This window comes from Candoia aspera, chromosome 2 (assembly GCF_035149785.1).
Source record: "Candoia aspera isolate rCanAsp1 chromosome 2, rCanAsp1.hap2, whole genome shotgun sequence".
Taxonomy (NCBI): domain Eukaryota; kingdom Metazoa; phylum Chordata; class Lepidosauria; order Squamata; family Boidae; genus Candoia; species Candoia aspera.
This window is the reverse complement of record NC_086154.1, coordinates 23,432,567-23,455,142: the sequence shown is the minus strand read 5'-3', so window position 1 is coordinate 23,455,142 and position 22,576 is coordinate 23,432,567. Positions and strand designations below refer to the sequence as shown.

At 38.8% G+C, this 22,576-nt stretch overlaps 1 protein-coding gene across 7 annotated transcripts in view; it reads right to left on the bottom strand.

Annotated features, from left to right (window-relative positions):
• Positions 1-22,576, bottom strand: part of PTPRG (protein tyrosine phosphatase receptor type G) — a 655,485-nt gene that overhangs the window by 469,788 nt on the left and 163,121 nt on the right. For all 7 annotated transcript variants that reach the window (XM_063291516.1, XM_063291515.1, XM_063291518.1 and 4 more), the window contains exon 2: positions 18,181-18,285. In XM_063291516.1, coding sequence (XP_063147586.1) covers positions 18,181-18,285 — 105 coding nt within the window. The remainder of the gene's footprint in view (positions 1-18,180; positions 18,286-22,576) is intronic.

Here is a 22,576-nt window from a genome sequence, read left to right as displayed (position 1 = left end):
ACTGATAGTGTAAATAAGAGCTGTCTACGAGTAATTCATCAAATCCCTATTACAATTAGTTTTATTTGCTCATGTTTTCCTCTTCCCAAAAGAGGAATGATGATCCTAACACAGACAAGATTGCTTAAAAAAAAAAAAAGCACTAGATTTTCTTGACTGTATTCTTTTGGATAGAGAATCTAATGTCAGCTACAATGAGCAACACCATGGTGATTTTATAACAAAGCTCCTGTTAGCTCAATGTACAGATTGTTACACTGCTATTAATTCAGTTGGAGGCAATGCAACCATCATGGTTTTAGTCCAAAATGCTACATCCTGGGAGGACATGCTTAGCATTCTGCTAATGTTGCTTTTAGCAGACGTAAAGAAGCTCACTATGAGTCCTGGGAGGATTAAATAGCTCCGTAGTTGTTTTGCTGCCCTCCTTCACTGCAAAAATCTTACTGTTCTCTTTTAGACTGTGATCTAGTAAAAGGAGGTACAACCATAACCCTGAGGCATGGAAATAGGACAGGTTCTATATTCCCTCCCTCCCTCTTTCTAGTGCTGACAGCAATAGTACAAACAAGTGCCAAACAATATAAACATAAGCATATCCACATCCATGAGTTGTGATTTTTAAAAATTAAACCGTGAAAGTTGAATTCTCTGACAATGCATTAACTACCTGTCCATTCCTTGATTACTTATCTGGATGATCAGCATGAAGTATTTACACTTCCATATTTCACACAATGGCAGACACAGCTATCATCCATCATTTGCTATATTTCAAATCACAGCATTCCATGCCCCAGTTCATAGATCCATACGCTATTAAAAAGCTTTAACTTTCATTTTAAAATGTGATGCATAATTACATTTAAAACAACAACAACTGCTGACTAATCCACTGAAGTGCATTTTTGACAAATAAAAAAGAATATCTTAGAGCTGTGTTAGATTTCAGTTATTTAAAAGCAAAACATGTTCAACTGTCCTAAAAGACCATCACCACCATCACACTCAAAGCATTTGATGTAAACAACTTTATGAAAACCTAGATTTTTCAAGTCGAATTCCCCCGGTAGGAAAACATGACTGGAAGATATGGAAGAAAGCAATCCATGAGTGTCTAAAAAAAAAACCCAAAAGAGACACAATGCAGCCTTCATTCTCTTCTCTTGCACACTGATTTCTCATTTCTTTCCTTGCATTATAAATCAGACTGTCCAGTCATCTCTGAAATTGAAAGAACCATGGTTACCTCTTATTAGGATAGTCTATAAATGAAATTTTGGATTCATTGCTTAAATTCAGTTTGCCAAAAATTCTGTGAAGGCAAACCTAGTGCTGACACAATTTGTCTGATTTGGTATGTACATATTTTATCTATAGAAAACAAGACAGGAAATAGGAAACATATGGTTAAGAAAAGAGAGAGAGAATACCTTCCCCACAACAGAACATCCTCACCACCCTCTTTTTTTGTTAACGTCTGCTTTCCCTGGGAAGTCATTCTAGGAAAAACTGGAGCCATAATGAAAGTTTCTGTCTTTGCTTCCCTCTCCCTGCAAATATCCTTTTGTTATTCCTTAATTATTTCTGGGTTGCAAGCTGCAGGCAGCTATGTAATTTCCTGTTATTGTTCTGTGCTTAATGCAGCACGATACACATTATTAATAATACTGATTATTTTTGAATTGGTTCAAGTTTTCTATGTTGTAGGACAGATCTCCCCATTATGGGAGTTAAACATTTCAAGGATATCAGTTTGGGGAAGGCTGTTGAACCAACACTCAATGGATTAGAGCTCCTCCGCTCAACTTCCATCCTCCTAATCCAAACAATTACCATAATGCACCAACATTTTACAAGATTTGTCAATAATTGCATGGAACCAAGACCCTGAGCCCTGACAAATGTCAAGAACTTACCTTGCACACATAATCAAGAATACTTGCTTTGGATAATTAGTGTAGGTTTCACTGATATCTGAGGTTTTCTGACATGATAAATATCTAAAATTTCTGGGATGTTCTCGTTCTGGCCCAATTCTCTCAGGCCTTTTATTATTTTTTAATATTTTTAAAATGTGATTATACTGATCTTATTCTCTGCTGCTTGAATGTTTACTTGCATCAACTCCTTAGATTTTTGCAGATATGACTGTATTAAACAAATAATAAAAATACACAGAATTATTTTCTATATAATATGGTTATAAACTCCCAGAGAAATTTGTCTTAAGTGAAAAAAGTCAATATTTTTGAGAGGACATGGTACGTACTGACTGTATATACATTATTCTCAGATGCAAAAATATTTTAAAGCTTCTCTGAAGAAGAAGCTAACCATCCTTTGGTTTATGGAACCTTATTTTCTCTTATGTTGCCATGTTTACATCATAGCTGTGTCTATTCACACCGTTGGGATATGAATTGTAACTATACTAACTGGAAACTAATCTAGTAAACACTGGTGAGGTATTTCTCCAAAGGATATTTACCAGTAAGTTTTCACAAGTCTTTAAGACCCATCACTTTCCTTCCCCTGATAATACTGAACTTTTTGTCTAATAGGATTTGAAACTGAGACACTTTTCACAGAGAATGCAGAACTATGTTTTTCTTCTAAAATGCTTGTTTTGAAGGAAAGGACATTTGCTCACATCAAAGATGAAACTCTGCTTGCAGTGACTAACAATCTGAAATCCACAGTGCTAGTGTTACAAAGAACTGAATGTTCTGTCTTGTTTTTTTCAATTATTTCTATTTATCCATTTAAAACCAAGATGAAAAAATACCATATTTAAAGAAACAATGGAGAAGAAAGAGAAGTCCAAAGCAAAAGCCATGAGAAAAACTAGGCCTTACATTTGAAAACTGAAGCACAGTCAGATCAGCTTCACTTGCTAAGGAGTAGATTCCTCAGAACCAGTTTGGGTTTAGGCATGAGGGTAAGGTGAGATGGAAGGTTCACGAAGACCAGATAGATTTAATCTTTTCAGTTCTTTGATTTCAAGCCAATTTGGCCTTTAAGTTTCATAACCAGTGCCTTAAATTGCTGCAGAAACAAACTGTGGACTACTGCATCAAAACCCTAGCTGCCATACTTTAGGCCAAGCATGACTTCCAAGAAGTCTTTAAAAATGTCTAAAGACAGCACCACAAAGAGAGAGAGAGAAGACTGTAAGAGATGACAAAGACAGTTAAAGCTGAGGGAATGTTTCCCAAGACACTGTAATCCCTGCTATCAGTTAAAAAACTAGGACGAGGTATACCCCCTAACCTATTCCTAATATTTTGGTGTGTATTAAAATTGAGGGAACTTCTCTACATAAGTTAGCATCTGTCCATATTCTACCCTCACAGAGGCACAGCAATTACCTGGACATAAACTCCTTCTTGTTTGCCAAACTAAAGAGAATACATTTATTCTCCACTCCATAACAAACACAGTGAGGAGAACTTACTGCTCCTCAACCTACTCCTGATGGCAAAAGGGAGCTGTTACTTCGCTCTGAACATCTAAACTGCAATCACCAAGGTAACCAGCCTTAACTCACACAATGTACCATGGAGCATTGCTTAATTCCACCTCTGTGTATCTGAAAGTCATCTACCATTCCCTTTAGAACCTGCCAATTCTTCCCACCATTTCAGAAGTAAACCAAACATCTAAAAGCCCTATGTCTTGATCTGGAAATTGTTCTGCAAAATTCTTAGAAGTAATACAACATAACTGGCTTTTTTTTCTCTCCCCCCCCCACCCCTTTTTTTCTTTTCTTAAGGAATGGCACTGCTTTGTTATAAAAAAAATCCACTTTTCCAGATGCGTAGAATCAAAAGATTGCTTTCAAAACTCAGAATTAATAGCACCACAAAACTATCAAAGTTCTATAACAGAGAACGGGTGGGTCATCCTAGAAATTGTTCAAATGTCTTCAAGAACCCCCTTCCAAAAACCTGCCACCAACAGAAAAAAAGCACACTGGCAGAAGTGCATCCAAAATATTTTTGAGCCTTTTTCCAACCATGCTGGAAGTAGATTGACACAGTTCTAACCTTGTCATATGTGCCCCAAGCACAAAACATCCATTTCAGTCTCCCAACAGGATTGTTTCAAGCTCAGAATACTTCTTTCAAGGTTGGAGTTGTGTCAGAAAACTTATTGTGAGGTCAGAATAGCAGTCTTGAACTTGAAACTTTTGCATTCTTTTATTTATTTACTGCACACAGAAATATGTATTACCTTCTGTTTGGGGGGAAAAAATCGGAAGACTGGATTTCTCTAGCCACCCCCTGTTCTTTCCTACTAAATTCATAAATCTGTTCTCCATCTCACCCGGAATATACTATAATATTAATTTGTATATTCACTTCTTAAGTACATGTAGAATTTTTAAACCATATACTTCGCAGATCAGTATTGTGGGGGACTTGGTAAACAAGAAATAGTAAAGTTCTTTTAGGCATAAAGTTGTAAAATATTATTTGTTTTTAAGATTTGTTTCTTGATATGTAGTATAGATCTACCAGAGATGTAAAATATCTTAAGCCATCCCACCCCTGTAGATACCCTTGCACTAGGATATTTAAAACCATGGTATTTATTCTTCTTTTTTCACCATTCCAGACATACATACAGATATGAATCTATTCTTAATCATTAAAACTTAACAGTTTAAACTTTAGTTACTAAGCTAAAAAACCCAAAACCTCTTGCATATAGTCCAGAACACCTGGACAGCAGCAGAAAAATCCAGTTTGGGCTTTTCATCAACAGACCAAGAAAGAAACTATAAATGGCAAACCAACAGCTACAACTTTTTGACATAATTGGATGACATTTAATATAACTGGATGATACTTGCAGGAACAAAAACATTTTATTAGATTACACCTACTAAATTTTAGACCAATAGGTGCAGAGGATCCTGTTCTGTATGTCTTTAATTTGGGGCTATTGTTTTTACAACATTGGTAACTTTTATTTTATAGCAGAACTGGATGAAATTTGCTTGCAACGTTGATTCTCTGAGGTTGATCAAGCTTGCCATGTGCCAGCTAATAGGTCTGGGGATTTTGTGCAAAAGCAGTATTTACACTTTATGGATTTTACAAAATAGGCATTTTTAAATGTACTTTTTTAAGTGCACTTAGGAATGCACAAAACATTTCATTGACAGAAGTTTTGAGAGATGCAACCTCCATATTCTAAGAGTTTTCTTTCAAGTTCAGAACAAAATTTTCCATACTAAGCAGTGTTGTGTTCTCTGTTTTCCAGCTGTTCCAACTGAGCTATTGTTTTGTGTCTTATGACTGGGGTGGTTTTTCTCCCCACTCTGCCCAACTTTTTACAATCTACCCAAATATGTCCTTTTGCTATTCTTACCAGATGGGTGATTAAGCAGCAGTTAAATACATAGCCAGACAGAAGACTGCCAGCCTACTTGGTAAATTACAGTATTTTTTTTTTAAATCTTCTCTGTGAAGGAGTTAGAGGTCACGTGGGTGGTGTATGTAAATGATGAGGTGCTTTCTTCTGGAGGCAATAGTCTTGCTACTCAAGGAAGCATGGAAGAGCAAACAAAAGAAGATAAATGCAAAGGTGTGTAGTTATGCATGAACTAAGCATATGTGTACTAATAATAATATAGCAAGGAAATTGTTTCCTCTGAAGAATATTTGAGAGTTTTAAAAATGTCACTTCAACCAATGTTTATGCAAGCCGAGTGGCCAATAAAAGTAAAGGCAGACATTTCATCTCCCATTTGTGTGGCTCATGGGTGCAAAGCTAGGGAGTTCCCATTGTTTTCTATCACAAGCAAAATGAAAACATTTCATTTCTGCCCAAAATGTACCTATCGCAGGATATTCTGACTGAGCATTTCATATGTATCTAACACTGTTTAACACAGCAATGAGGACCTGTATACATTCTTGCAGCAATAAATTTTTGTTCGTCAGAAGCATTAGTCATGTACTTCACACATGGCCTTAAAGAAACACAGAGATCTTTATCCATTCAGTTACTTAAAATGCAGAAAGCAGTGTTATCCTGAGTAAGGCATTAAAGATTTAAGACATTGAGACACTTCAGTTAATAAAAGTTATATATGTGTCACTGAGAAATTAAGCAGATGAATTAGCCAGACAAACAGAATAAAACAGTTACCTTCACAAATAAGAAAGGTCATCATCATGAAAGCCCAAAGCACCAAATGACTATTGTAATTATTTAAATTAGGGGGAAAAACCCCAAACCCAGAAGTTAATCCACTGTCCAATTAAGAGAACGGTCAATGAACTATCAGTTCTGCAAGTGACGGCAGTTTAGCACTGTATCCAGACCAGGTCATCTACTTTCTTGATTCCCCCAAGTCAGAATCACAAACCGGTTCTATATAGCCCATTTAGTAAAACTTTACTCTAACCATGTATTTATGTTGTATCTGCATCTGTTTTTTAAGTATCTATTGTAGCTCTGTACCCCATGCCTCCATCAGTTCGTGGGGCTCTGCCCCCAATCAGTGAGTTCTATAGCTCACTTTTTGCTGATCATTTCTGTAGACCACCCCAACCAATTGAGACTCTGGTCTCAGAGTAACAGTAAGAATAGACAAAAACGTAAGTAGTACTCAGTATAGGGCTGGTGCTGGAGAATTAGAAGTCCCTTGTCAGTTGTACGAAAGCAACTTTCTTGCCCAACACAATCACCTTGTCTGTGTTATTCTGCATCCTCAGAGGTACCATTCTCTTTGTTATTACTGGGTTGCTGGCTTATTTGCCAGGAAGGAACAGGAAAGGGAATAATAGAATCCCAGGTTGGAAGGGATTTTGGAGATCTTCTAGTCCAACCCCCTTCCCGGTACAGGAATCCTCAGACCATTCTAGACAAACAACTGCCTGCTTGAAAACCTCCGGTAATGGAGCATCCATGACTCCAGAAGGCAGACTGTTCCACTGCTTAACAGCTGTCATGGTGAAGAAATTACTCCTTATTTCAAGTTTGGATCTCTTCTGTGAAGCTGGTTCTTGTTCTACACTAGGCACTACAGAGAATATATCCATACCTTCTTCCCTGTGGCAGCCCTTCAAGTATTGGAAGATTGCTATTACTGTCTCCAATTAGCCTTCTCCAAGCTAAACATATCCAGTTCTTCATTCTTCATAAGATTTAACCTCCAAGAGACTCATCATCTTTGTTGCCCTTCTCTGCACTCTTTCCAATTCTTCAGCATTCTTCTTGTATTGATTGGGGCGATCAAAACTGGACACAATATTCCAGGTGCAGTCTGACCAATGCAGCATAGAGCAGAAGTATTACTTCCCACAATCTTGTTTAATCTATGGTTACCAGGCCATCCAGAACTTTCTCAGAAGTACTACTGTTGAGTTAGATACCACCTATTGTGTACTAGTACTGTACATCTGATTCCTGCCTGCCCCCCAGCTTTGTATCATCTGAAAATTTGCTAAGCATCCCTTCTATCCCCTTATCTAAGGCACTTATTAAAATGTTGAAGAGGACTGAACTCAGGGCAGAACCCTGAGGCACCCCACTGAATACCTCTCTCCATCTAGACCAGTTTCTCAACCTTAGCAACTTTAAGATGTGTGAACTTCAATCCCCAGAATTCCCTAGCCAGCAAGACTGTCTGGGGAATTTTGGGAGTTGAAGTCCACACATCTTAAAGTTGCCAAGGTTGAAAAACACTGATCTAGACATAGATTCATTAAGGACCACACATTGGGTACAGTTTTTCAACCAACTGAGAATCCATCTGGTAGGAGGACACTCCATCCCATATTGTTCCATGTTATATAGGAGGAGGCTATGGTCAACTTTATCCAATGCCTTTATAGGAAAGCAGACATTTCATATAAAGAACTAATGGGAAAAGATATTATGATCAGCTTTCGTGTGCAGATGAATAGCAGGCAACACAGTATGTTCAATTTGCTATTAAAATGAGTGCTAATCTTACTAACTCTTGGGCTCTCCAGCTTTGCATGTCCACCACTGAGGCAAGAGTATATCATTAGTTCCTGCAATGATATTTGAGGTCAAGAAGCAAGAATATCTTTCTAAGTACCATTCATTCTACAGTGCAAAATTCTCAAAGAAAAAAAAATGAAATTACTATCAGAGAGATTTGCTGTTCTACATTAACAATAAAAGAAGAAGAATTTAGTATTGTGGAAAGAATTCTCTATCCTGGAAATTTGGTTGGGTTTCTCTGCAGTTTCCTCCTCTATAGAAAAAAAGTTCCAAGTCCCTACTCTAAATAGATCTTTAATTCTTTGCTTATCCCTGTGTAAATGTTATGTGATCCCTTAGAGTTGGTGGTGGTATTCTTCACCTAGTCCCACCTATACATTTTCATACTAAGTAACTGACCTTGATGACTGAGGATTTTATCAATTTGTAATGCTCCCCACTAGAACAAATCTTTAAGATAGGAAGAAACCTGACATTTACAACTGAAACTAAAGCTTCTCTCACTTGTTATTTGCCCTGCAATTGGAGATGTAAAAGGGGAAGATGAATGCAAATAGAGATAATACTCCAATTCCAGGTTACACTGCCACATAATATGTATTATTACAATTTGTATCTGAATTTGAAGAACTTAACCTTTGGGGAGAGGGCGCTTGAAAAGCATTACTGACAAAAAGCCAATATCTCTGCAATTTCACTAAACAGGATATAATCATAGTGGGATAAGATGGAGATAAACACCCTAGAATGAATGATTTGTGGAGGCTTACATGGACTCCAAGAAGAACAAAATTATTGGTCCTGGACCAAATAAAGACTGACTGCTCCCTTGAGGTGATAATCGGCAGACAGAAACTCACATATTTCAGGATTATGACAGGACTAAAAGATGAACTAGAAAAATAGCAACTATCCTTGGCAAGGTTGAGGGAAGTAGAAGAAATGTAAACATTGGATAAGGTGGATGAGCAGGATCAAGTAGATAACAGGAAAGTCCTTGGAAGAGCTATAGATTACTCTCAGGGTCAGATCAAGATGGCTAGCATTTGTTCATAGTCACCAAGAGTCAGACCTAACCCAATGGCACTCAATTAATTAAGCACTTAATCAATCAATCAATCAATCAATATATGAGTCCTAAGAAAAGGTGGTGCCATCAGAAAGCTGCTTGTTGGTTAGACACTTATAAAGGACTTTTTTCATGAGAATTAAAAATGGAAAAAAATCATAGATTGTTCATAAAGCATTCAATTTTAACAACAATATTAACTGCAATTTTTATAAGCTTTGTCACTCTTACAATTTATTTATACATATAAGTACATGCAAATTGGTGTCAAATTTATTATCTTTTTAAAGGTCAGATGATTATTTTCAGTATCCTATTCTGAACCATGATCAATCAAGCTCCACAGTATCATATTATCCAGCTTTGTCCAAAGGCAAAACATCATAGCTTATTATACTGCGTTTTCACTCAGCTCCCTTGAGTTAATCTCTTCTGTTCCTGGGTCAGTGGATATAACCAGACATACTATAACTGTCCATCATCCCAAAGGGAGCTTCTGAACTCTAAATGCAACCCTCAAAGAACCATCAGTATTCTATTCTGAAGTCTATTGTTGCCTAAGAAGATAGTGTGTGTAATGTTAAAAATTGGGCCTACAGGTTACAACACCAGATCACCAAGATCACATTGGTCTGTTGGTTGATTCTCATGTGGTATTTCATATGTCCACAAACTTAATGTATTGCTATTTATTTCTGAAAAGTATTTTGGAATGTTAAAATAGCTAAAAGTATTACAGTCCTGAAAAACAAATGTAGGGTCCTTTTTCTAAATCAGTACAGATTCTCAGACAGCAAACTCTCATAATTAGTTTAGTAGGGAGGAATACTTCATTACTGGATTTTGCTTTAAAACACTAATCTTCAAATAGTTACCAGTTCAAACAATATTTGGACTGGTGGATAGAGAGCTGTTTCACACATTATTCTCTGAATGATACATCAAATATAAAGTTATTTGGTTAATATTTCTTTCTTTGATCACCAGTATAGATAATGATAACTGGGAAGTCCTTCCATGCATTCAGTTTCCCCACCTTTAGTTTGTTCAACTTATCACTATACAGATCACCATCTCCAGTGACAGGAAATACCTTTATTGACAGTGGTTCTTGACTGTACAGTTGTGCTTCTTCTTCACTATTCCTACTGATGTGCAGAAATATTTGATGGCTCTATTTTGCTCCCAACTGGTCTAGTTCACTTAAAACAGTTTTTAAAAAATACAAAAGAGGAGGGATGAAAGGTCTGTTTAGCTATTCATTCATCTTAGCACTTAGCACTTGCCCAGTTATTATTTCAAAGGTGCAATGGATGGACAGACAGATGGACAGATGGGTGGATGGCGTCAGGGCAATCGGCGAAGAAACAACACTGAGTCGAAATTCTAACTCTAGTTCTTTATTGCTTCTACCAGACACAGAACCTTGCCAGATTAAAGGTTCCTTTTCTGAGTTAAAGGAAAAAGTACCCTTGGGAATCTAAGACGATGCCAGCCTGACCTTCTTCTTCGCCCCCCCCCTCCCCACTTTCCACGCTAAGCAGGCTGTGACTTCTTTTATCAGTCTGGAATGCTCTCTCCTCTCCCCTCTCCCAGCTCCATCACACCACCTCCCTCCTCAGGGAGACATTCCATCACAGATGGATGGATTTTCCATTGTTTTGTAACCTTTCTTCTAGAGGCTCGCTTGCCCGTTCTATGAAACTTCCTCATTTTCCAAAGATAGATTTCATGAGTGGATATTCTAAGAAAAGAAAATCAAGGTCCTACCAGAAGCTGAAAATACAGATAGAAGAAGGACAGCTGCTAACTTCATCTCAGCGTGCTGAAAATCCCTCATGGAAATGAAGAACATGGAGAGTGATGGTAGAAGAGAAGGTATTTCTATTTTTAGGCCAATATATAGTAATTAAGAGTCTTTCCTCCAACCATACACTTTGCAATGTTATTTTTCCTTGATGGTTATCAACTTTGTTGTCACAGAAGGTGGTAGCATCAGGCTGACATGATCTGGGCTTGGAAATATCTGTTGAGGCTCAGTTAGTAGTTGGAGAGGAAGGTCCCTATACCATAGAAGGTGTAGGCTAGTTCACAAAATGGAAAATCATTCCAGAAGAAGTCTGTTGCAAACCACTTTCATGTCAGAACATCCTCAATCATTGTATTCATGAAGTCCTAAGGAGCCAAACTTGACTTGATGGAGTCTTTATCCCCCCTCTTCTTTTTTTTAAAGTAACATAAATATAACACTTAATAGCCATGGGAAAGAAACCAATTTAGTTAGGAGCTCCCAACCTTTTCCAGGTTATGTTGGAATGCTGAGAACATGTTACCAGCATTGCTAGAATGAGGGACTTTCTATTCAAGATACAGATCATCACTGAAAGCATCCTTTTAAAAGTATCAGTTTAATTTAATTTAATTTAATTTAATTTAAACATCTAATTCTTTTCCTAGCCAATGCAAGACCAATATTTGAATTAAAACATTGCCTAGGTTTTATGCACCTCGTTCACATCTCCCATGGGGAAAGACAGTGGTGTAGAGTGACATCTGAACCACATGCAACAATTCTAACAATAGTTAAAATGTTTCCATTAGAATGATTATGCTGTTTGAATGCTATCATTATTACAAAGTGATCACTGTCATTTTTATGAAGGCCATTTCAAGCTGCTGCTCTTTCCCGACACCTGGATAATGTAATAAATTGTGTGTCTTGTTTCCTTTGCAAGAACTGATAAACATCTCTCTCCTGCTTCGAGCATTATTCCCATTTTTAAAAAATCAACAATAGTAAGTAATGAATAGGGTTGCAATTAGATAACACTAAACAAGTGGAACCACACTTGATTAAAAAACAAAAGAGTTCACTACCAATGCTTTGTGAAACAAAGAGAACTGCCTTTTTTTCCCATGCTGTACAGAATCTGGACTAGTCAACAGGCAAACGAACAGCACAGATATTTAAAATTATCTAGCACAATTTCAGATTTCTAAAGGAATAACAGACAAGTCCTTTCTGTATGAGATGGGAGGAGGGATGCAGTTATGAAGTAAAATTTAAAATTAAGTTTAAATGCTGAAACAGAAAAATCCTACCCAAATAAAAAGTTAATAATATGCAGCTCCAAACAGCAATAAAACATCCAGAATTACAAACCATTTAAAACAATTTTGAAATAAATGATTAAATCCTTTGTTATAGCCATTTTTCCTTTAAAAAAGATGACATGAATCTTCCAAACATGTTTTCAGTAATAACAGCTAAATAAACATGACATTCATTATTTAAGATTCCATTTTCATTCTGATAATGAATCAACTGTTTATTAACTTAAATTGTGGCTTTTGATTCACTGTATAATTTTGAAAAGCAAGACATATTTAAGAAGTAATACAGATTTATTTTGACAATGGGCACAGTTCCAAGGAAGAGTGAAGTACATTTAACAACTTACTCATTTCCACAGAATTTATGCAAGTGTAGTATAGATTTTTCCTAATTTTTCCCATTGTCTGGCCACCCTCATTAACTGTCATATGTTACTTAACATGCAACATGGAAGCAAGATTTTTTTAGACAATCAGATTCATAATACAGGCATAGATTCCTTCGTTTAGGAAACTTAACATGAATAAATAAAGAAGATAAAGTGAGCAGGATGATGGCAGGACACACTCAATGGCTGGTGAGACAAACTTGTAAGTTTGAAAGGTAGGGCAGACCTTGACTAAATTTCTACAGGTTCCTTAATCAAAAGCCAATAATCAAAATTCTAGCAAGATCTTTCTCAATAAACCAGTGGGGAAAGCTGATGTGTGGTATACCTAAACCAGCCTTTCTCAACCTCTTGACCCTGGAGGAACCCTTGAAATATTTTTCAGGCCTCGGGGAACCCCTGCACATTCAGGCTCAAATATAGGCCAGAAGTTACAAAACTATTACATTTGTTTCATGGGTAGGCCTGTATAGATGCACTGACAATGTTCTTAAACTAAAAATAAAGAATGAAACTTAGTTCTTTAATGTGAAGTTGTCCGAATTTGAAATATTTTTTAAAATAAATCGTGATCTCCCAGGGAACCCCTAGTGACCTCTCGCGGAACCCAAGGGTGCCACGGAACCCTGGTTGAGAAACCCTGACCTAAACTGAAAGTAAAATGAAGGTGCAACTGAGCAAGTAGCAAGTGAGTTTGTATTCCTTCCCTTCCAAAAGGAATCAAATTCATTCTATTTTGAGTTTTGCTTTCTTGCTTGCATAGTTTGCTGAAGACATGTTGGTTCCTGAAGCAAAACTCCAACTACTACCTACACCGTACTTCATTTTGTTATACAACACACAGAATATAATTGAAAGTGGATTCATTACCCCTTGAACTCACTTGAGATTTCATCCCAGAGCACTCAGTCAGCACAGTTAAACAATGGCCACCACGGTCCCTGCTAACTTTCATTGTATGTCTAATGTTGAAGTGTGGTATGTATTGTACAAGATGGAACAGCAGAAGGAACAGTTATTCCAGATCAACAGGCACTAATCAGATCTGTTTGTGCCCCATGCTGCTTGAAACTCCTAAAAAGGCACAGTGCTAAGCAAAGCATTCAGTTTGTGGAGCGGTTCACACTGGTCTAGCAGACTTTGATCTCTCTCTCTTTATACGGTATATACTCCATTTAGAAGACAACTTGTAAGTAAAATTAAAATTTCAGTTATCAAAGAAAAACATAAAATCAAATTGGTATTCTAAAACAGTACTTTTTAAGGAGAACACAAATAGAAAATGTTCTATACTAACGTTGCAGTAAAAACATTCTGTAACATTCTCAAGGTAATGCTTTACATAATGGATACGTCTTCATTAGAACTTTATAGAAGTCCGATCCTTCCTTTCTGTCTATTCAGTCTTTCCATGTCTGATGGATATATTGTGATTCCTTATTTCTAAAAAAAGAAGATTCCCTCAAGCAAAGCTCATTTCACATCCAAATGGTTTTCTTAGCAACGACGCAGAAGTGGTTTGCTAGTGTCTTCTATAGGGATGTTTTTTGTGTTTTCCCACTCTAGCCTATATTCCTGGCATTTTCTAATAATCCACCAGTGCTAATCAGACATATCTAGCTCTGCTTACCTTTCTTGACATTAGCCAAGGTTGCTAGAGGTCCCAGAGATATTAAACTTATTTCTAAATATCTCAGAAAATCTATCACAAACTGATTTTACACAAACAATGGGGAACCTTTTTTTCCATGAGCTTTGCATTCCTTCAGAGATAATCTGTGCTAGACTACCTCTTGGGGAGGATGTGGCTAAGTTCCGAAGTGGTTAGGACAACCCTTTTCCATCTTTTTTTCTAAAACTCCTTATCTCTTCCCTCTGGACTTATTTCTACTCTGGCATCATCCAAAACTCTGCACTTGCATGGTCTCTCTGTTCATATAAGTCCTCGTTTAGCAACCACAATTGGGACCAGCAACTCAGTTGTTAAGCGAAGCGGCCGCTAAGTGAAACCATGACAGTGCTTACAGTCGTACTTTAGTTTTCCTTTGTTATGCTGGTCTATGACGGAAATAAAATTGATTGATTGATCCTTTGCTCTACAGACCTGTGAAGGTCGTAAATGCAAGGATTGGTTGCAAAGTTACTTTTCATCACCGTTATAACTGCAAAAGGTTGCTGTATGAGGCAATTGCTAGACAAGGACTAGCTGTACAACTTTCACCATTGGCAATTAGTAGAAAGTCCCTGCCAGAATGCTTGTAGGAAGAAAGCTACACCAGTCTTGTATCAACTTGCATTAGTTAGCAATTTGTTTCCAAGCTCAATTGTTCATGCTTGCATTAATTTTTAAAGCCCTGAAGTCCAAGTCATTCTTGGAATACCTAATAAACGCTTTCACAACCTTTTTTTTAGATGAGCTTAAAATTTTTATTTTGAAATGTGTCAGACAGCTGATTCTGTTACTTTATAGGGTGATCAGTATTATGCTACATTTAAGGCTGGTATATATGTACGTATGTACATATATATGTAGAGAGTGAGTTTTTATAATTCTTATTTTAGCATTATTAGCTTTTTGTGAACTGCTTTGATAATTGGTCTTCAGTAAGGTATAATTTTTAAGACAGGTTAAAACAAGATTATATAAACTATAACATAATTACCAAATATGTTGTTTTAAGGCATAGAGATAAGAATATAAAATACTGTCCTATTTATCCATTTCCTTTGTTGATGGTGGAATGAAATCTTTTTTTAAAAACTGTCACTACAAGATGCCAAATATACTTTACTGATGTATTAAGAACAAGCATTCAAATATGCCAAGTATGTAACAACGGTCTCACAAATGAATAAAAGATTTATATCATTTCCTTAATTATGCACCAACTCAGTTCAGATGTAACCTCTCTCTGTTTAATAAGATGGGCACAAATATGCCCCACTCTTCCTTCCTCAGCAAGTACAACTGAAGATTCTTCAGTAAATTCACAACACTCTTCCCTTACATTTGAACCAATAAATGTTGAACTAAACCTAATAACTACTCTTTCCTTTTTGGATATACTGGGAAGTTATTATTAACTAAGCAGCTTTCAAAATTATCACGCTGAAAAGGAGAAGCAAGTCTGGCGGAAGGCTTTTGCTGATCTTGCCATGAAATTAAAGGTAAAGATGCTCTGAGTGAAGTTCAGCTCCTGGTAACTAGGTAGTCCTCGTTTAGGAGCTGCCTCGGATAGTGACCATTCACAAATACAACAATAATAAACAGTAATTAAAAAAAATATTTTCTGACCAATGAGGCATTTATGATAACAAAAGCCTTCAGTGTAAAACTGACTAAGGTCTGGTCAGTCACCAGTGGACAGGAGGGTTCTAATCAACTAATTAAGGTCACAGAGCTTGCAGTCAGCACTTTTTAGGGAAAAGCAGCTCAGGATAGCTTGTTTACGCAATCTCTCTGCCCTGTGAGGAGGTAAAAAAGGGGGAAAGAAAAGGGTCAGGCACAGGACATTGTAAGAGAGAAATTTATCTGAATGACACAGCAGCAACCAGCCATGTGGTTTGCTTAGCGACCATGCTGTTTAGTGACTATTTTGCCCGAACCAATTGCAGTCACTAAACGAGGACTGTATAGGGTGTCAGCTCTGCAGTTGTCTTGCCCCTGCTTTCTCCTGGGATGTTTTTCAACTTTCCAGTTCTAGAATATCTTATTAATCTCGCACCCAAGCCTAACCTTGCTCTGCTTCCAAATTCTGCTTCCAAACTCAAACAAGACTGCCACCTGCTACACATCAGAATGTTGCATCCTAACTATTGGTATATTTGAGATGGTCTAGAAACGGCTCGGATTATTTTGCATTTCTGTCCCAATTTCCTAGTTCTCTTGACCAAAAAGCAAACAGTTTCACTTAAAACAAATTATGCTCTCAGCAAACTATGTAGCATAATAGGACCTTGGAAGAAGGATGGAATTCCTCAGCAAATCTTTGCAACCTCTGATACTCTCACCACACTCACCTTGTCTATTTCATCCATAAGAACAACATCAGTTTTTAATTCTACACAGCAGCAAATACAGCAATTCTGTGTGGTTAAAGAAAAGTAGCACCATATAGATCAGAAGTATACAACCTGCTGGCCTGCCAACATTTTGGTTTACAGTTCTTGTTAGCCATGATCGGTACAACCAATGGGAGGTATTGTCCAAAATATGTGGATAGCCTCAGGCTGCCTACTCCTGATACAGTTTCTTACAGTACCTGATCCATTCCAAAACAACATAGTTAACATATTTAAACTGTAATAACATATTAATGCCCTGGGACTTGAAAGAATAAAGAACACAGAAGCAGTATGTGACTAAAAAATGGAATGAAAGGCCTATTGGTATTTATTTATTTACCTACCTACCTACCTACCTACCTACCTTTCAGCCCATTTTTCATTACAAGTAATTGCAACCACAAGCCCATTATAAGGATAATGGTCTGAAAGGGCCATAGTTAGGCATAACAATGACAGTAATATAATAAGCATGATGGAGAAAACCAAGACTGATTGATAAAAAGCTAAGGCACTCTGAACTTAAAATCCATTAGGGACAAAGAATATTCTCTTTCACAGAATATAATTGTTTTAAGTATAATCCACCAAGAGTAAAGAGGAAAGGGCAAGGACCTTCAAAAGCACAATCAAGATACGCCACACTGACAAAAAAATGAACGGCAAATGTCAAAATACTTTACGAACATTTTACAAGTGTTATAAAAATCAGCAGAAGGGGAAAAATAACCTGAGAAGTAATACCAAAAAGCCTTTCTCGGTAACTAGCAATACTACAAGTTGTCCTCGCTTAACAAACATTCATTTAGTGACTGTTCAGACTTACAATGGTGCTGAAAAACGACTTACAACCAGTCCTCACACTTACAACCATTGCAGTGTCCCCGTGGTCACAATTTGGGCTCTTTGCATTTATGACCGTCGCAGTGTCCTGTGCACACATGATCGCCATTTTTGACCTTCCTGGTCAGCTTTTGGCAAGCAAAATCAACGGGGAACTGCGTGATTCACTTAATAACCACTTGGTTCACTTAATGCCCATGGTGATTCACTTAATGACTGCCACAAAAAAGGTTGTAAAATCAGGTGGGATTCACTTAATGACTGGTTCACTTAGCAACCAAAATTCTGGTCCCAATTGTAGTCGTTAAGCAAGGACTACCTGTAGTGAACTGAAATACAATGGTCTAAAAGAAAAGGAAAGAGATGAGCACATGAGCAAGAATCCCACAAAGCAGCTGAACTTCACTTGCATGGTATCAAAGGCTATTTACACTGTCTTGGCACCTGAGGTAGAAATCCCACAAGCCTCTGCTTCCCAAGCAGCATCAATGCAATAATAATAATAGACCAAATTAATCACTGGCTGCCCTTTCAGGCTATCCAAAACCAGCTACCTAAGGCAATATTTCGCTCTGCCTAATGGCAGAGTTGGCCCTCAAGACAGCATGTGTCGTTCCCTATCAAGCAAACACTTCACAGTTCAATGTGCTACCTCCAAAGTTGCCCCCGTTCTTTTCTCCTGTGGTGTGCTTCTTGTCCGGCCCAACTCACCTGAATATGCCCAGTAAAGATCTCCAGATGCCTTCCGCCTCCGGATCTGCACCGAACTGCCGTGCTGACTTTCATGCAGGGGGCCATCATAACCTTCAGTCAAAGCTGGGGACGAGGAAGAGGAAAAGCAGAGGCAATTAGCCAAGCGACAATTACTGACTGAAAATTAAATTGTTTAGGCATTATTAGAAATTATTAGATCTGCAGATCAGTGGCCTCTGTGCAGCTGAAAAATAGCTAAATTAAGGCACAATTATTCTACTGATGAATTAATCACCTGTATGACAGAACTGCTTCCCACAACCCCTGTCCCTCTTTCTTCCCCACTTACTGGTGAGATAATATCTTCCCCGATTAGCCTGACACAGAGGAAACAATCCGCAACTACCAGTAAAGGTAATGAGAATTCACCTGGCAAATGCCACCTGGGCAGAGGGAAGCAACGCTCAAGCAAAGAGGCTGCCAGTGATAATGGAGCAAAGCCGCCAATTCTGCTCAACCTTCTGAGCAGGTTTGAGGATGTGATAACTGCTGAACCAAATCATTCTCTGGGCCACAAATTTTCAGGATGCTAAGGGCTGTCAGCCCTTCCAGGTAAACCAGGCAGAAAACACAACTAGATGAACTAATTTACTTTATTCTAAGGATACATTAACAGAATCTTGCAAGTCTGAAAGTACAGATCTCCTGCCCTCCCAATTTATTGCTTGAGTGGTCAGGGCCAGTCTTTCCTAAGTTTCTTCTTTAGACTGTTACCCTCCCTTGGACTCCCTTTCCTTTTATCTGATCAATCCCTAGGTGGCATCTCTTCCCTCTGTTCTCCAGGGTCACCCTCACATTCCATCACAAAGGCAGTGCCCCTGGAACCCCAAAAGAGAGTTGCTACAGTTTTCTAACACCTGTATGCCACCATGTTTCCAAAAACTGGAAGGATGAACTGTTGAACCGTGGGACTGGAGACTTCTCACACCCCACCAGAAAGTTGAACAAGACTCACCTCCCTGTCTGGAAACCTTCAGCTGGCATATGGCATTGCCTTAATAAGGATATTAGTAAGTTTTGTTTTCTCTTTGCTTTTTGTGGTCAGCACAATACTGTCCTTAATGTCTCTTGTGCACCTGCACTCTAAGAGCCTAATTTATAGAGTTCTTATTTCTTCTCTCCAGATAGGAGCATTGCCTGGAAAGGGCAACAAGAAGATTAATGCAATCGTCAAAGAACTCAAAATAATGCTGAAGGGTGAAAGAGACTGTGCCTTGTAAGATTTGGGGAAGAAGCAAGACACCACTGCCTGAAAAGAAGGCTCTTAAAAGAGAGAAACAGTCAGATGGAACAATGCCACTTTAGAGCAAAAACCTTTGTTGCTATGTAAACTATCACCATGAGAACTGGCCTGATTTATTTTTTTAGCTATGGCTGAATTTGTTTATAATAACTCAGGTCATGCTTCCACTCAGATGTCTCTGTCTCAGGGCACGTATAGCTACCATACATCTCTGCTGCCAAATACATGCTGGCCCTTCCCTATTCCAGTGGCCTATTTTCTGCTCAGCATTTCCTTAAATATCGACACCAAGGCCTCTAACAAGCACTCCATTGACCGACATCTTCAGAAAGGCCCTGCTTTCACTACTGAGATCATATCAGGCCTTCTACAGATTTCTCCCCTCCGCCCTCCTGTCTAGGAGGTAGAATGCCAAGAGCACTGGACAATTCCTTGTAATTGCGCAGATCAGCCCTGTGGCCTTTTACCTGTGGTTTCCAGCTGTATTGAAAAATCATTTTCTACCTTTCCCTCTTGGTCTTGAAATACCCCTTGCACACTTCTACCCCATTAGCCCCCATCAAAGGTGGGGATAGAAGAATTCGAGTCAGAATGTATTTTAGGTTCTCAGTTGAGGAGGGTCCTATAGGAATAGTGGATTCATTAGAAGAGCTATCCAGACACTGCCCATTCTTGGGAGGAGGCCAGCAATGTTCAGGTACCACATCTCCGTTGACTTCCATCTACAATGACCATAGGTGGAAGCTTCAGTCCCTGCCAGCAGTTCTGGTTCTGAGAGGAAGGAAGGCTTGTTTGGAGAGAAGGAGGGGCACAGAGACTTCTGTATAACCAACGACACAAGGGTCCCACTCAAAGACAAGAGTGGGAGTTCCAGAATGGGAGAGTTCCTGATAAACAAACAGAAGAAACCGAAATTCCTCCCATTCTTGCTGTTTCGTGTTAGAAGAAGAGAAGGATAAAGAAACCCAAAAGGGGAGAGATTTCTCCAGTTCCAGCCAATGAAAAAACGGAGGAGGGCAGGGGGTCAAGCACTCTGATATCTCCAGACCCAGAAGGGGAGAGAGAGGAGGAAGTAGGGAAGGAGGTGGGGCAAGGAATGAAGCTGGTGAAGCAGAAACCAGTGACTTCCAAGCTAGCAAGAACCATCATGTCAAAGAAGGTCTAGGGCAGTGGTTCTTAAACTGTTTGACCCAATTATCCCTTTTCCTGGTCTCGAATAATGTCATTACCCCCACAAAAAAACAGGCTCTGTTGTTTTACACAAGCATCTCAGCAACTGCAGTCCCATGCTGGATTCACAAACAAGCAATTGCAAATTGCTCCATTGCCCACAGGATATGCTCAAATTACCCCAAGTTTAAGAACTGCTGTTCTAAGGCTGTCAACAGAACAGCCCCAATATCTGTTGACTCAGAAATGTGGGAAGAAAAAGGTGTATCATTTAAATGCTGGAGCACAGATCTGTATAGTTGTTTGTCCAGCTGGACAGTGAAAAACAAATCCAAAGCTGTCAGTCACCATCTTCTCACATACCCTAGATATTTTGATGCGTACTCAGATTTTTAAGAAATAAACAGATAAGAGCTTTGATTCCTGCATATAGCAGGAGACAAATAGGCCACTGGAATAGGGGAGGGCCAGCATGTATTTGGCAGCAGAGATGAGTGGTAGCTATACATGAGACCGAGACATCTGAGTGGAAGCATGACCTGAGTGATTATAAGCAAATTCATTCTGTGTATTTATGGCTTCATACTTGACTGCAATAAAGGCTCATCTTCCTTCCTTCCTTCCTTCCTTCCTTCCTTCCTTCCTTCCTTCCTTCCTTCCTTCCTTTTTGTATGACACCCCCCCCCATCTTCCCACAGCAACTCTGGGTGTCTAACAATGCATTAAAAAAAATAAGCCTAAGCAAGAATATGTTTATCCCCAAATCGACAGCAGATATATCTAAGTGTCCGCCACACCCACAACAACAACAAAAGCTACACTATCTCAAACCCTCAAACCAATCTCCTCACCCCCACATCTGGGAACATAACCATGTCTTTAAGTCTTTCCTAAAAGCTGGCAGGGACATGGTGTTCCAAAGAGTTGGTACTGCAAGCAAAAAGGCCCATTTCTGGGTCCCACTTGATGACAATCTTTAACCAACAGGACTTGTAGCATGCTTCTCCTGTTGGACCTTGTGGGATGGGTAGAGACAATTGGACAGAGGCTGTCCTGTAAATAACCCCAGCTTGATTGATAACTGGCAAATAGAGGGAGAAAACGTAGAGGCAGTGAAAGACTTTGTATTTCTAGGTGCAAAGATTACTGCAGATGCTGACTGCAGTCAGGAAATCAGAAGACGTTTAATCCTTGGGAGGAGAGAGATGACAAATCTCAATAAAATACTTAAGAGCAGAGACATTACACTGACAACAAAGATCCGCATAGTTAAAGCAATGGTGTTCCCCATAGTAACATATGGCTGCGAGAGCTGGACCATAAGGAAGGCTGAGATCGATGCTTTGGAACTGTGGTGTTGGAGGAAAATTCTGAGAGTGCCTTGGACTGCCAGAAGATCAAACCAGTCCATACTCCAGGAAATAAAGCCAGACTGCTCACTTGAGGGAATGATATTAAAGGCAAAACTGAAATACTTTGGCCACATAATGAGAAGACAGGACACCCTGGAGAAGTTGATGATACTAGGGAAAGTGGAAGGCAAAAGGAAGAGGGGCCAACCAAGGGCAAGGTGGATGGATGATATTCTAGAGGTGACGGACTCATCCCTGGGGGAGCTGGGGGTGTTGACTACTGACAGGAAGCTCTGGCGTGGGCTGGTCGATGAAGTCACAAAGAGTTGGAAACGACTGAACGAATAAACAACAAATCCCAAATAGGGCTTTATGGGTGACAACAGGCATCTTTAATCACACCTGGAAGTATATTAGAAGCCAGTGCAGCTCACAAAACAAAGGGGTAACATGGGTATACTAAGATGCCCCTGTGACTGCCCACCTGGACCAGTTGCACCTCTAGGTTGCTCTTCAGGGACAGCCCCATGTAGAATGCATTGCAGTAATCCATTTTGGAGGTGACTAAACCTTGCTAAGTGATGTCCAG